Raw genomic sequence first — 12,985 nt, 5'->3', positions numbered from 1 at the left:
TGTCACATGACAATGTCGAGGAATATACATGTTGAGGAATATATGTATGATATGAATAGAGATAGGTACATGGGGATAGTAGATACATGGTCGTTAATAATTAAAATATCTTTCAATGACACTAGAACGGAATGTCCTTCCACTTCCAATGGGAGGAACTTCATATTCTTCTGTGTCTGACGTGTCTGCCGCTGGAGGGTGGACGTCAGCATCATCATCAGAGGCACTGTCGTCTTCAGTGCTTCAGGCATCGTCGGCTTCCTCACCTGAAAATGTTTGCCTTTTAGTGGAAGGTTCCTGGACTGCATGTTTAGTGTGACCCACGTTCATATGTCTTTCCAATGTTATGAAGGACACATGCAGCAACGATGACGGCCTTTGTTGTCTGTAGGCTCATCTCAAGCTTTCTGATGAGGCAGCGGAATTTATTTTTCAGCTGACCAATCACACGCTCAATGAGTTGCCTTGTGCGACGGTGAGCATTGTTATACCGCTCTTCAGCTTCTGTGCGTGGTCTGAGCAGGGGGGTCAGGAGGTGCTCACTCGTAGCGTAGCCGTTGTCCCCGAGGAGAACTCCATCTATTGCCTGTTTGCAGTGAAGGAATTTTGTTCACACCTTATTGAAATAGCTCACTACAACAGCAGTCGAGAGACTTACACCAGAGGAAAATATTCTGTGGAGCTCTGACTCTTCCCATATTCTCGAGTCATGTGCACTGCCCCGCCACCGAGCAACAACATTTGTGATGTATTCGTCGGCATCACACACCAGCTGGATGTGAGAGACAAACCCAGTTACACAAAGAACATATGGTTCATGCGTATTGACATCAGCTTCTGGAACCTGTCAACCAAAGTGGAGAGAAGTTTTACATGTGTGCAGTTTTGCCACCATCGTGCCCTGGCCTAGTATAAGTACGTATTAATTATTAGGGAGATTGAGTATAGTGACATGTCAGACATGCACCTCTAGAGAACTGAACTGTACTGTACGGTACTGCACTGAAATACTGCTTGTTTTCCTGAGTACATAACCGTGTTGCTATAGCCATGCCGATTCAGCACAACACTTGCATCTTTGCACACTGCTACTCCGCAGAGAGTGATATCCTTTCCTGTTGACATACATCTGTGCAGTCGGTCCGCCAGGGCTCTTAATCCGCACATGGGTGCCATCTATAACACCCAAGGTCAATGGGAAGCTAAATCTTCTCTGGAATTTGTGCTTTGCTCCTTCTTGCTCAGCTGGGGACAGCGGAAATTTTATGAAAGTGGACCGCCTGCTGGCTAGGGCTTCGGCAACTCTTCTGACGATCCATGACTGCGTGGGTTGACTGAACCCGTGCATGTCGGAGGCGTCGTCCTGATAGCAGCCCTTTGCGAAGAATCGCAACGCGCTAAGCACTTGCAGCTCCGGTGCGATCGCACAGTTGAGTTCGCTCGCCGGCAGGTCAGGCCGCACAGTGTCGATAATGAACCGTACGGTGTCCTTCGAGAAACGGTATCGGCGCTTGAAACCTGTACCGCTCCATGTTGTGAAAGGATCTAGACGATCTCTGATAGTTCTCGTCCATGAGTACCTTTCAAAATCATCTAGCTGTTCGAGTTCGTTAACTTCCCGCAGCTCCATCATAATGTCGCGATATTTGGCTTCGTAGCAGACGACAACGGTGCGCTTCGCGTGAGCGCAACTTCAAACTTTGGGTAACGAGATCCGCCTATTTTTGTCGAAATACATATATTTTTCTACTTTCACCAGATGTGTCTTTAGTATGTTGTTTTTACGTTGATAATGTGCCATGCTAGACGACCGTTGCATAGCAGACGACACCTGAGCGCGAAATGGCAGCGAAGCGAGTAAGGTCAGAAAACTGGGAGTTTGCCGACAAGCTTTATGTAGCAGAGCTTGTGTTGGAGTATGTTCGCATTGTCGAGGACAAGTCTGCAAACATACACACACTGAGAAAGAAAAAGGATGCGTGGCAGGCCATAACCGAACGCTTCAATGCCATGACCGCGTTTGGCCCGCGATCAGAAGATGCCATCAAGGGACAGTGGAAGCGCCTCAAATTGGCCGCAAAACAAAAAGTTCGAATGTATCAGAAGGAGCACTGCGGCACTGGCGGGGGCCCTGAATTTGAGCTGTCCGCAATAGACAAAGCCATTTGGGAGGCTCTACCGCAAGAATTTCACAAAGACACCAACGAATACGACGACGATGCAACTGCGGCAGAATCTGAACCGTAAGGTAATGCACAAGGACAGCGTCCCTTCACAAAATAATATTTTCTTTTTCTTTTTGTTTCCTGCAGACGAGCCTCAGACGTGGCAGGAGAAACCCAGGAAGGTCGCAGGTTTGTAAACAGTTTGTCATCACAGGAGGCGGTACCTATACTGTAATGGAAAGAGAAAGACTAACATGCTCGTTCTGTTCAGCAGTCCCGTCCTGTGTCCATCTGGTAGCATCACAGCAGCCCAACCAACGACACCAGTGGTCACTGAAGTGGCCAACAATACCACTACACCTTCACAAACTGCAACACAGGGACACAGGTAAGCACCTTGCAGCAATGTCAAGTGGTGCTGTCAAGTTCTTGGTCAGTCAGTTTTATATATGTTGTTAGCTCCCTGCCTTATGCTCCATGCCTATAGGCTAAGCTCCATGCCTAGGGCCTGAGGTGCACACACATAATCACAGCTGCATTGAATGATATTGTGCCAGTTCCTGCAAGCTACTACAGTAACAAAGGCCTCACAGATGATGTCATAGCTTTGAACAAAATAACATGAACATATAAACTTAACGTCACATCGAATGCCATGCGCACCTTGCATATGGGCTATGTGCTATAGCAGTGCAAAGCCGTATATTGCCATGTGCATGTAGCCAACCACCTTTGTCACACTTACACAGCCATAAAATAGAGCCACACTCAGCAAAGGCTTGTGCATGTCTGTAGTGATGCCCTAGCAAAAGATGTTCCTCGAAAGTTATTTACCTAACACGCCGACTTAAGTAAGAATGACTGCATTAAGTGTTATTGCCACTTTTCCATTTGTCTTTGACAAAGATATTCAGCGTGTTCTTCGTCTTGAACTGTACCCAAGTGCCCAAACCCCTACATGTATGGGCTACGCAAGGGGTACGCTACAGCCGCATGTCACTTGTGATATCACCGCAGCAGTAGGTTGTACCTGACACGACCTAGATGGCAACTATTCAGAATAGACCATTTCATTGCCCATAGGCCTCATTTTGTGAGAACAAAAACAAAGTGTTTGGTGTGTCTGCTGCACTCTCGTCTGACCACTCACTATACTGTAGGAGAAGACGACGTAGCAGAGCAAGAGCAGGGCCTACTGCTACCCCAGCAGCTGCGTACGCGCAGAAACTGGAACGCCAGCAGCAGTATGATCACGAGCAGCACATGTTACAAGTACAAATCCTGCACATGCAACTGGAACGAGAGAGGAAGATCAGCTCCTATCTTGAACGTCTGCACACCTATGAGCTTGAAGCTGCAAAACACAAATCAATGTACTGGGAAAAAAAAGCAAGGCTAGAGGCATTTGACGACAGCAGTTAAAAATCTGAAATGTTTTACTTCATTTAACAACGGCGAACAGTATTGCCTGCAAACAGGGTATATTCTGCATGTACATTCCACACGTTTTATTTTTCCTGTACATCTACACATTTGCATATATGTTCATTCAATATTGTATATACATAGAATGCTTTTTTTTTTCATACATAACTAACAACATCTCTGTTGTAGATGACATTGTTGTAGACGGATGCATTTGTATGACAGACTTGTAATGATGTTAATAGAAATTCATTTTTGGCACGGTCCCCAAAAACAACCAATAGGTTCTTCTGATTGGTTGTTGTCAATACATAATATAACATGGGTATGACGTAATACAACGACCATACATTGATAACAAATAGATATGAACATGAGTGATATATTAGGAAAATGTCGCCACATTAATGTTAGCAACAAACTCATGCAAAATATCAATGTCAAGTAATGCTTCAGATTTTTTAACATTAAGGAGTGATTCATAGGATTAAGCTTTGAGAAAGAGTAAGACTAAAAACAAATTACATCTTATGTGATGGTACTTGGAACAGTAAGTAAGCAAGACATGTTGCAGAATAATTTATCCATGTTGAAATGTGAATATGAACAGTTACATTTCTGTAGCACAGGAACTTACTCCTCCAAACATAACGCATACCTGCTATTTATTTTTGACAGCTGTCATGACATGATGGTGACACAGGTGTCACAACACTGCAGCTTTACAATGGTGTGATCAGTGCACCCTTGTTGTGTAACCTCATATCCTGTGAAGGTATATCTTAAGAATGGAAAACACATCCCTTTGTAGTCAGGCCACATGATTTATCATATACACCCACATCCGTGTTGCAATTATTCCTATTAATCATGAATGCCACAATGCCTCTAATTTGGCTGTGTCGTGCCTGTCGTCAATCTGTTCTGAATAGCTGAGTTCTAACAACAAGTACAGGGTAGTAGAAATTGTAGTAACACAGCATAAACCAAGCCAATGGCCACTTCTAATATACATAGAGTACTTCATTGTATGTCATATGTTACAATGTGTTCTCCTTACACCAGCTCAGATGTATGCTAAGTGTTCAAAGTTTTTTCTTCATGGCATGTCCTGTATGTTACTAGTGTGGAACAGGGACTCTCATTTCACACTAGCTCTCGTCTACTTTGACTTGAACTCTACCCCAAACGGCCGTATTCTTGAACAAGCCTCGACTCGAAACTCGACTCGAGCTGCCCCTCGAGGCCGGTTTTGCGCTTCATAGATAGACCTTGACTCGAAACACTCCTCGAGTGGAGGAACTTCCCCGAGCATTCCTCGAAAATCTCGAGGTAGCATCGGCGCTACCTCGAGAGCGCTCCTCAACTCGAGTTTGGCTGGTGTCATGGCGAAAGATAGGTCGTTCGCTGCTTTCATGGACTGCGTTTTGAGCCAAGATGAGCTCTTTCACCTGGATGCCGACTACGCTACCGGTGTGCGACGACGTTCTTTAAAGGACCATCAAAATCCCTTTGAACATTTTGACGACAATGAATTCCTCGTGCGCTACCGTTTCACGAAGGCAACCGTACAAAGCCTTTTTGAACCATTGCCGCTGGAAGATAGCGTATGCAACCGAGGGCTGCCCCTACCTCCCATACTACAGCTGCTCATCGCAATGCGTTTTTATGGCACTGGGACGTTCCAAGTCATCGCAGGGGATCTTGTGAATGTGTCACAGCCGACAGTGTGCCGCGTTGTGGAAAAGATATCACAGCTCCTCGCAAGGACACTTTTTAAGAAGCTTGTGAAGTTTCCCGAAGCCGCAGAGGAGTTCGACGCAACAATGAGGGATTTCTACCAAATTGGCAAATTCCCAGGGGTCACTGGATGCATTGACTGCACCCACGTGAGGATAAAGAGACCCGGAGGTCCCGATGGGGAGGTTTTTCGTAACCGGAAGGGGTATTTTTCGATCAACGTACAGGTAAGTCTGTTTATGTTTGTTATTAAAAAAGAAAAGCGAAAAAAAAAGAAGCTGGGCGGAGTTGATGCCATATATAGTTTAAAGCTATACATTATATTCCATTACATGTGCAAAAACTGCGCCCATAAATCTTATTTGAATCTTGTTTGCAACTAGGGCGGCTCAGCTCAGTAATACAGAATTATTCATAATTGTTATGATGTTAATTTAAAAATTCCGAGACACCTTCTATTATTACAATGCAAATTTTCATATCGTGGCAGCTTTCTAATCGAAAACTGGTTGTTCCGTACTCAGGCCATTACTGGACCCCGGCTACAGTTCTATGACCTCGTTGCGAGCTGGCCTGGTTCCGTGCACGACAGTAGAATATTCGACAACAGTAGAGCGCGGGTCCTGTACGAGCACCACCGAGTGCCAGGCGTGCTGCTGGGAGACGCAGGCTATGCCTGCACAACATTTTTAATGACGCCTCTGGCCAACCCAGGCGCAAAAGATAGCCCAGAAGGCTGGTATGCAACTCAGATTCAACAAATAATTCGACCAACGCGGCATCGAACATGCAGCGTTTATTACACCTATTTTGTGTGTGCAGCAGTGCTTCAAGTGAGGTTTTTTTGAAATTAAGACAAGATTTGGGGTTGAACGAAATCCTTTCGTTTTATGCAGGTACCAGGCAGCGCACATTCGAACCCGGAACAGCGTGGAGCGAGCCTTCGGCGTTTGGAAACGGCGGTTCCCATGTCTTGATATGCCGCTGCAGCACAAGCCGCATCGTTCAGCCGTCATTGTGACAGCATGTGCTGCACTGCACAATTTGGCTCGCATGCTTAATGAGCCATGCCCTCCAGATCTGACGACACCAGCAGATCCCCCACAACGCCAACAAAGGCAGCGGCAGCATCACGTTTTACCTGTCACTGCCGCCCCTGTGGACTCCGTCAACGGCACACAGATGCGCAAGCGCATAATTGCAAGGTACTTTCAGTAAGCACGCTTTGTAAATGGCATAAATAAGCAATCCTGGCATGCTGTTGTCAGTTTTCCTTGTATTTGTAGATATCATTGCCAATAACTCTAGCAAAGACGATTGAAACAAGAAAAAATAAACATCTCTCCTCTCTATTGCAGCTGTCTGGTCAATGATTCTAGCTGGTTCTGCTTATTTTTTATATCAAGGTGGAGCAGCTCTTTCTCCATACTGTGTCTGTACTCGAGATGCTGGAGCTCTCGCTTGTTGTGCCGCCGCTGGTGAGCTAGTTGGCCCCGAAGCAGGCGCATCCGTAGCTGGTGCTCCAGCTCCTGCTGGTCATTCGTTTTCTGGCGGGCGGCGACGCGGGCCTCCTTCTCCGGAGCAAACATTCGCTCAAGCGCGGCTATGCGTCCTCCACCTCTCGTCACAGCTGGAGTTTCTGGATCACGGTGTGTCTCCGATGCAGTTTGAGGCGCATGACCTGATGCTCCTGCATCCTCGCTGGAAGCACGAAGTGGCGACTGTGCTTGGCTAGCAGGAGTACCTGTATAAAAACAACACATGGGTGTCATTAACAATACAGATCCTGACCGTACAAACAAAAGTGGAGAGTAACCAGTACGCGAACGTAAAAATGAAAAAAAAAAGGTAGGTACCTTGCACATCGTCGAGACAATCATTGGTTGGGTCAACCATTGACTCAAATATTGTTGCTGGTGACAATGACAACACTGGTTGACCGTCATGGTTGTCGCTGTCATGAGGGTTCGGTAGCCGTGTTGCCATGTGTGACGCCACGGCCCCAACAAGGACAAGCGATGGACTCATTGGCCGGCATGTGCGTGGTCCTCCTCCTGCCACAAGATTCAAACTATATGATGCGTTATGGACTTCTTAAAGCGCAAGACAGTCACCAAAATAAAGCCTGTGGACATACAATACCGGTACTTTACCGGTAGAGTACTCTGAGAGGAACGAAGGGAAACAGTGATAAATTTTTCAGGGCCGTGCGTCTCATACAGCTTTCTCCAGAGTTATTCAGGTAATGCTAGAAAATGCAATTTGACGGTCTAGTAAATCGTATGATTAACTATCGTGGAGTTACTATATACAGCACTCAAAACATATCACATTGAAATATTTGAGTTCTGCACTGAGCCATGCTGTAGGATAAACTCTGGACTGACAAAACTGGACTGACTGGAAAGACAGAAATGGCTTACTGACATGTGGCGTATATGTCGCGCTTCTCCTGAGAGTCCTTCTTTTTCCAGCGGCTCTTCTCATTGTCCCAGCACTTCTTGAGCTGCTTCACGGTCCGTGGCCGAACATTCGGCTGGGAGTTGTAATCTGTGCCAAGCTTCTCCCACGCCTTGTTTTTAGCTCCTTTCGAGGCGTTATTTGTTTTCTTGTTTTCGAGTACAGCCCGATATTTGTTTACGAGGGATCGCAGTATCTCCCTCTCCTCATTTGTGTAAACAAATCTTGCCGTCGCACACCCGTCGCCGTTATTAGAGCTGGCATCATTAGAACAGCAAAAAGCGTCGGTGTTCATCGTGTTTCGACTCCTCACAATAAATACAGGCAAAGAACGTTTCCACAAGTGGATCTACCAGCAGTGCCCTCGACACGCCCCTTTTTATTGGCTCGGGACATGGTATGATGTTCCGTCATATCGTAGACTGCAGCTCGAGTCAGTCTGCGCTGGCGATCAAAGTTTTGATAAAAGCGACTCAACATGTTCTTTTCTATTTTTTTTCTGCCGTCTAACTAGAGATCGCCTCCCCTTCAATTCAGATAATTGGAAGATGCCCCAGCAGTGCAAATCCCTTTGTCGGGTGACAGGCATCTGGAACCGTCTTTACGGTTGCAAGCGCGAGAAAAGTTTATATGAGCACCTCGCCGTGTCCCCCCATGCAGCGTCTCCCCGTTTCCTTCGATCAGTTTCGAACTCTCCAGATGCTGTAAAATGTCTCATTTTTATTTATTTACAAATATGCTCAAGGCTCTGGGTCCCCGTGGCAGAGCGGTAACAAACACTCAAAAACTACATTCGCGCTATATATATTGTATTGCAATATCACAACAGCGACAAGCGGTGAATGCACCTTGCATGTTCTTTGATACAAGGCGACCTGCCGTGCAGCCTGCCGCAGCAATTGCTTTTTTTTGTATGTGTGTGTGGCCAGTCCCGAAAACTTCTGTCCGTCTCCTGTTCGAAACACCTGCAATCTTGTTCAAAAACGTGCAATCCCTTATGTTGATGCTTATAAAACACGTTGTTCAAAATTAAATTATGAATTATATTTGTTTTTAATGCCATAAGCGCATTTTAAGCACGGAAATAACATTTACGATGGGTCCCGAAAGACGCCTGGGGACGAGACTACAGCTTTATTCGATGACGGTTTCTCGAGGAGCGCCTTGGCGAAGAAATCTGCAAAACGGGTTCATGAAACGCATGGGCTCTTCGAGTCGAGGAGCGCCACTTTCCTCCACTCGTTGGAGTCGAGGCGGAGCGTCGAGTCCAGGCTTGTTCAAGAATACGGCAGTAAGTGTACAGTAGTGAGTGGAGGATGAAGAGAATACGGGCATATTATGACCACAAAGTTCTAATGTAATTAAGAGTGTGTCATGAGAGTCATGACAAATGTTTCTAACATCTGACACTCGAAAGCCTACAGAAAAGAGTGCATAAATGCTATTGCAGTGCAAGACACCATATCCCACACATGTACAGTAGCTTCCTTCCCATCATCACCACCAGGAGAACATGTGGCATCTCATGCACACACTGCACGACCGGCACAAAATGTCTCGTGCTGTATCATTGTGCAACAGTTACATCTGCTTATTTATTATGTATTTATTATGATTGTTATACAAATATGTGGCTGGCATTAGCTTAAACTTATGGCATACCGTGCCATCTCCAACGTAAGAAAACTCACTGAAACGCACTAAAACCATAACTGTAAGAGCAGAAACCATACCGTATAGCTTCAGGAATGGTCTGGTTGTATGTATGGAATTTTTCTTGACTTATATACAGGAACTTCACACAACCTCTGTTTCTTTTTAGAACCTCCCTCCTAACACCTTCTGTAATGCACCCTCAGGGGTGCATAAAGTGCAATAAAGTGGCACAGGATAATTACTTGCGTTTCATGGGAGCCAACGTAAATGTGTTTGCTCAATATCTGTGAAACCGTTGCTTTCGGGTGCTATCTTGCAAGCCATCCTCCCATACGTCATGTATTACTTTCCAGAAGTACCCTGAAGACATTGCATGTGTATCGCTTGTTATTGAAGTTAGGTGGTCAGTCACACAGAGGAATCTATGTTATTTTGCTACACATTAAGCAGTGCACCCCACACATCCGCTTCCAGACTTTGTCCTTGACGATGCAGTACACCATGCTCACTACATTAACTGTCCAGTTGCATAGATTTGTGCAGACACAACTAGATGAATATGTCAGCTTCTACAAATAACTGAAAATGTGAAAGAAAGATATACAATCGTGTAAATTTCAATATGGCACGTTGTAGCTAAGGTGCACCTGACTTCAAGTTGAATTCTTTTCTTTGTATCAGCTTATTTGCATTGCGTCCATTTGTCCATTGCGGACTTCCTCTTACTATCTGGTAGATATCGCTACAGAAAGCGAGCAGACAATGATCAGTCCTGCTGCTTGCCGTGGAACTGAGATATCATGCTACAATGAGCACGTCTAGGTGTGCCTTGCTTTGATATTCCACTGTGTTGCTTCTCAAGAAAGAGCACAATCTCTCAGTAGAAATCTGTACTGTAAAACTGCGTAACTACAGAGTGCAGAAATGCAGCCTGTGAATAATTTTTGAGAGCTTTATCATCTGTGTAAACAATGAGAACAAGCCAAGGCAGGCAACAAATATGGACGATACAAACATGTAAGCCTTGAACGCCCAGTGGCTTAGTTGCTTGAATTATCTTCTGTATTTCAGAATGTCTGCAAACCAGTAAAGTATGGAAAACTGGGAATAGTCCGAGAACTATTGCATAACTGGAAAACTAAAAAAAATGTGAAGGGAGTGGTGAAGAGCTGCTGCAGTAAAAATTCACTAAATAAATTTACACAATTGTACAGTGGCAGTTATGTTTCTCATGGCATCACACAGGCCTCTTATGCCATTTCACAACCAAAGTTGAGTGATTTGTGTCAAAGTGATAACTGTAACTGTATCACTATGCAAATTGTTTCTGAACAAGAAGACTGAATTAAAAACTTTAATAGGGAGTGATTTCACAGAGTGTAGAGCATGATGCACTTGTCCTTGCCGTTGTTCTTCTGTCCGCGTCTTTTTTTGCTGTCTACGCACCATTAATTCATACCAACTAGCCCACCTTCATGCACTTCTTTAGTGCATGATTTGCTGTTGGCAGCAGTAATATAGCATGGCATGAGCTGTGGTGAGTTTATAGGCATTATTGTTCGTGATGGTCTGGCATGTAATGGTGCGATGATAATGCTAGTGAAATTGTTTACAATGCCAGCATGAAATTGAGAGAGAAGCTTGTAGAGAATGATCATGGAAAATATGTAAGTCCTCAACAAAGTCTGTAAAGGTGCTTCCTCAATAATATATGATTTTGAACAAATAAGCACAATGCAATTATTGAATAACATAGCAGCACAGGCTTGTTTGTAGCTGATGTTGCAACAATTACTGTGTGTGCTTCCTTTGGTCCATTCCTGTTTGCTCCATCCTTGGAACATCACTATTGAAACTGGTATAAGACCTCCCTCTTTATTCAAGGTTTGGTTAATTTTACCAGCAAGTAGAAGATTGTTTATATTTTGTTTACATGGTCTCAATAAACAACAGATTCTGAATAGCTCAGATGTAGTGTAATGGCATTAACGCGTGGCCTTTTATTTTCGCAATTGTAACGTCTGTGATGTCAAGTGCATGATATCAGACGACAGGTACGCTCAATAACTGTAATGACAAGTACATACATTAGGTACATTCCCATTTTGTGAAATTTCATCAGAGCAAGAGACAATCACAACATAATGATGAATATTTGTTGACTGAACAGACCTATCAATTTAGTGCTTGATGATTTGTACAATAATTAATCTTATATGCAGAAATAAAAGAGGTCAGAGTTAAGAACAGCACCGCACTGACAGGGGTTTACGACACTAGCAACTTCCATGCTCACAAGAAGGAACGGCCTGGGTAAAAGGACGAAAACAGCGCTAAACAAACAAATAAAACACACACACACACACACACACAGGACGAGGACGTAAGCAAGGCACCACGCTGAGTACGTTTTCCGTATGGGTCACGCTCAAAGAAACACATCCAGCAAAGAGATGCCTAACGCGTTGCAGATTTGTGATACGTCGAAAGCACCACGTCGATTTCTTAAAAACACAATACCGTAAAAGTTGTGCTTGTGGGTGTCCTATGCAGGATATGGCCACCGTTGCATCAATGTTCTTCCTGTTTACGTAGCCTACTGTGATCAAGCACTTGCACACACGTTGCGAGCATGACATGAGCTCGAAAGTGTATAAAGGACGCCGCTGGAATGCCCCAGCAATCGAGAGGCTATCTTGATCGTTGCAATTCACCACACAGCACAACAGACGATAAACAAGCGACGGCCGATACGGATGAAGTTATTATACGCAACCACAATCGACGACTGAACACCGGCAAAAGCACAACGATCGCCTCCACGAGAATACGTACTCCTGCCTCTTCAATAACTTGGCAAACGCGCTCTTTGTACATTGTTTTAGCGATCATATGAACAAACACAAAAGCAGGCTTAACCGCCGGCTACCCACACACCATCACGCAACCACCTGTAGCAGCGCCGCCTGAACTTTTCTTTATCAACCTCATAGCAGAAAAAAAAAAAAAAAATACAGGCATCTTCCTCTTCGCGGCACTTCCGTCGTCTGCTAATTTCTCCCTCCCCTCAACCATCCCATGACAATGTGAATAATGCGCATGCGTTGTGGTCAAAGGCTTCAGAGCCGGAGAGATCACGTGATCAACTTAAACGAGATGCCACTAAACCAGTGGCTAAGTGTGACTGGTGAATACGGGCACATATGTTCGAGACTATGTATAATCCTACAAGTGTTTGGACGAAACGATGTTGTCAAACAAGAATTATATAACCAGTGTGACCGAGCATTATACATGCGTCATACATGTTTGAAGACATGTTGTCATATATGTTTCGAGCACGTGTATAACCAGTGTGACCCCGGCCTAAGGCATGCGCTAGCTGCTCGGCTATCGTCGACAGGCAGGAGCTGCAACTACGCAAGTTAAGCTAGTGAGGGAAAGAGTCATATTGGCGAATGTTCAGCCACTCTGCTCCTACAGGGACAGGCATGAACTAATCCATACTTCCAGGTGTGGACGACACTGTGTCCAACATT

General features: G+C 44.8%; 3 protein-coding genes and 1 pseudogene across 3 annotated transcripts; 2 read left to right on the top strand and 2 right to left on the bottom strand.

Annotated features, from left to right (window-relative positions):
- Positions 1 to 1,042: 1,042 nt before the first annotated feature.
- Positions 1,043 to 1,633, bottom strand: LOC135385317 (putative nuclease HARBI1). The gene has a single exon (XM_064614568.1). The coding sequence runs from the start codon at positions 1,631 to 1,633 to the stop codon at positions 1,043 to 1,045; it is 591 nt and encodes a 196-aa protein (XP_064470638.1).
- Positions 1,634 to 1,842: 209 nt separating this feature from the next.
- On the top strand, positions 1,843 to 3,587 carry LOC135385312 (uncharacterized). The gene is made up of 4 exons (XM_064614552.1): positions 1,843 to 2,243; positions 2,313 to 2,354; positions 2,437 to 2,553; positions 3,326 to 3,587. Exons 1-4 carry the CDS (start codon positions 1,843 to 1,845, stop codon positions 3,585 to 3,587), a joined length of 822 nt encoding a protein of 273 aa, XP_064470622.1.
- Positions 3,588 to 4,975: 1,388 nt separating this feature from the next.
- Positions 4,976 to 6,548, top strand: LOC135368892 (putative nuclease HARBI1). The gene is made up of 3 exons (XM_064602443.1): positions 4,976 to 5,557; positions 5,855 to 6,069; positions 6,227 to 6,548. The coding sequence occupies exons 1-3, from the start codon at positions 4,976 to 4,978 to the stop codon at positions 6,546 to 6,548; spliced, it is 1,119 nt and encodes a 372-aa protein (XP_064458513.1).
- Positions 6,549 to 6,679: 131 nt separating this feature from the next.
- On the bottom strand, positions 6,680 to 8,085 carry LOC135385305 (myb/SANT-like DNA-binding domain-containing protein 3; annotated as a pseudogene).
- Positions 8,086 to 12,985: the final 4,900 nt, after the last annotated feature.

This window comes from Ornithodoros turicata, chromosome 1 (assembly GCF_037126465.1).
Source record: "Ornithodoros turicata isolate Travis chromosome 1, ASM3712646v1, whole genome shotgun sequence".
Taxonomy (NCBI): domain Eukaryota; kingdom Metazoa; phylum Arthropoda; class Arachnida; order Ixodida; family Argasidae; genus Ornithodoros; species Ornithodoros turicata.
This window is presented reverse-complemented; position numbering and strand designations above follow the sequence as displayed.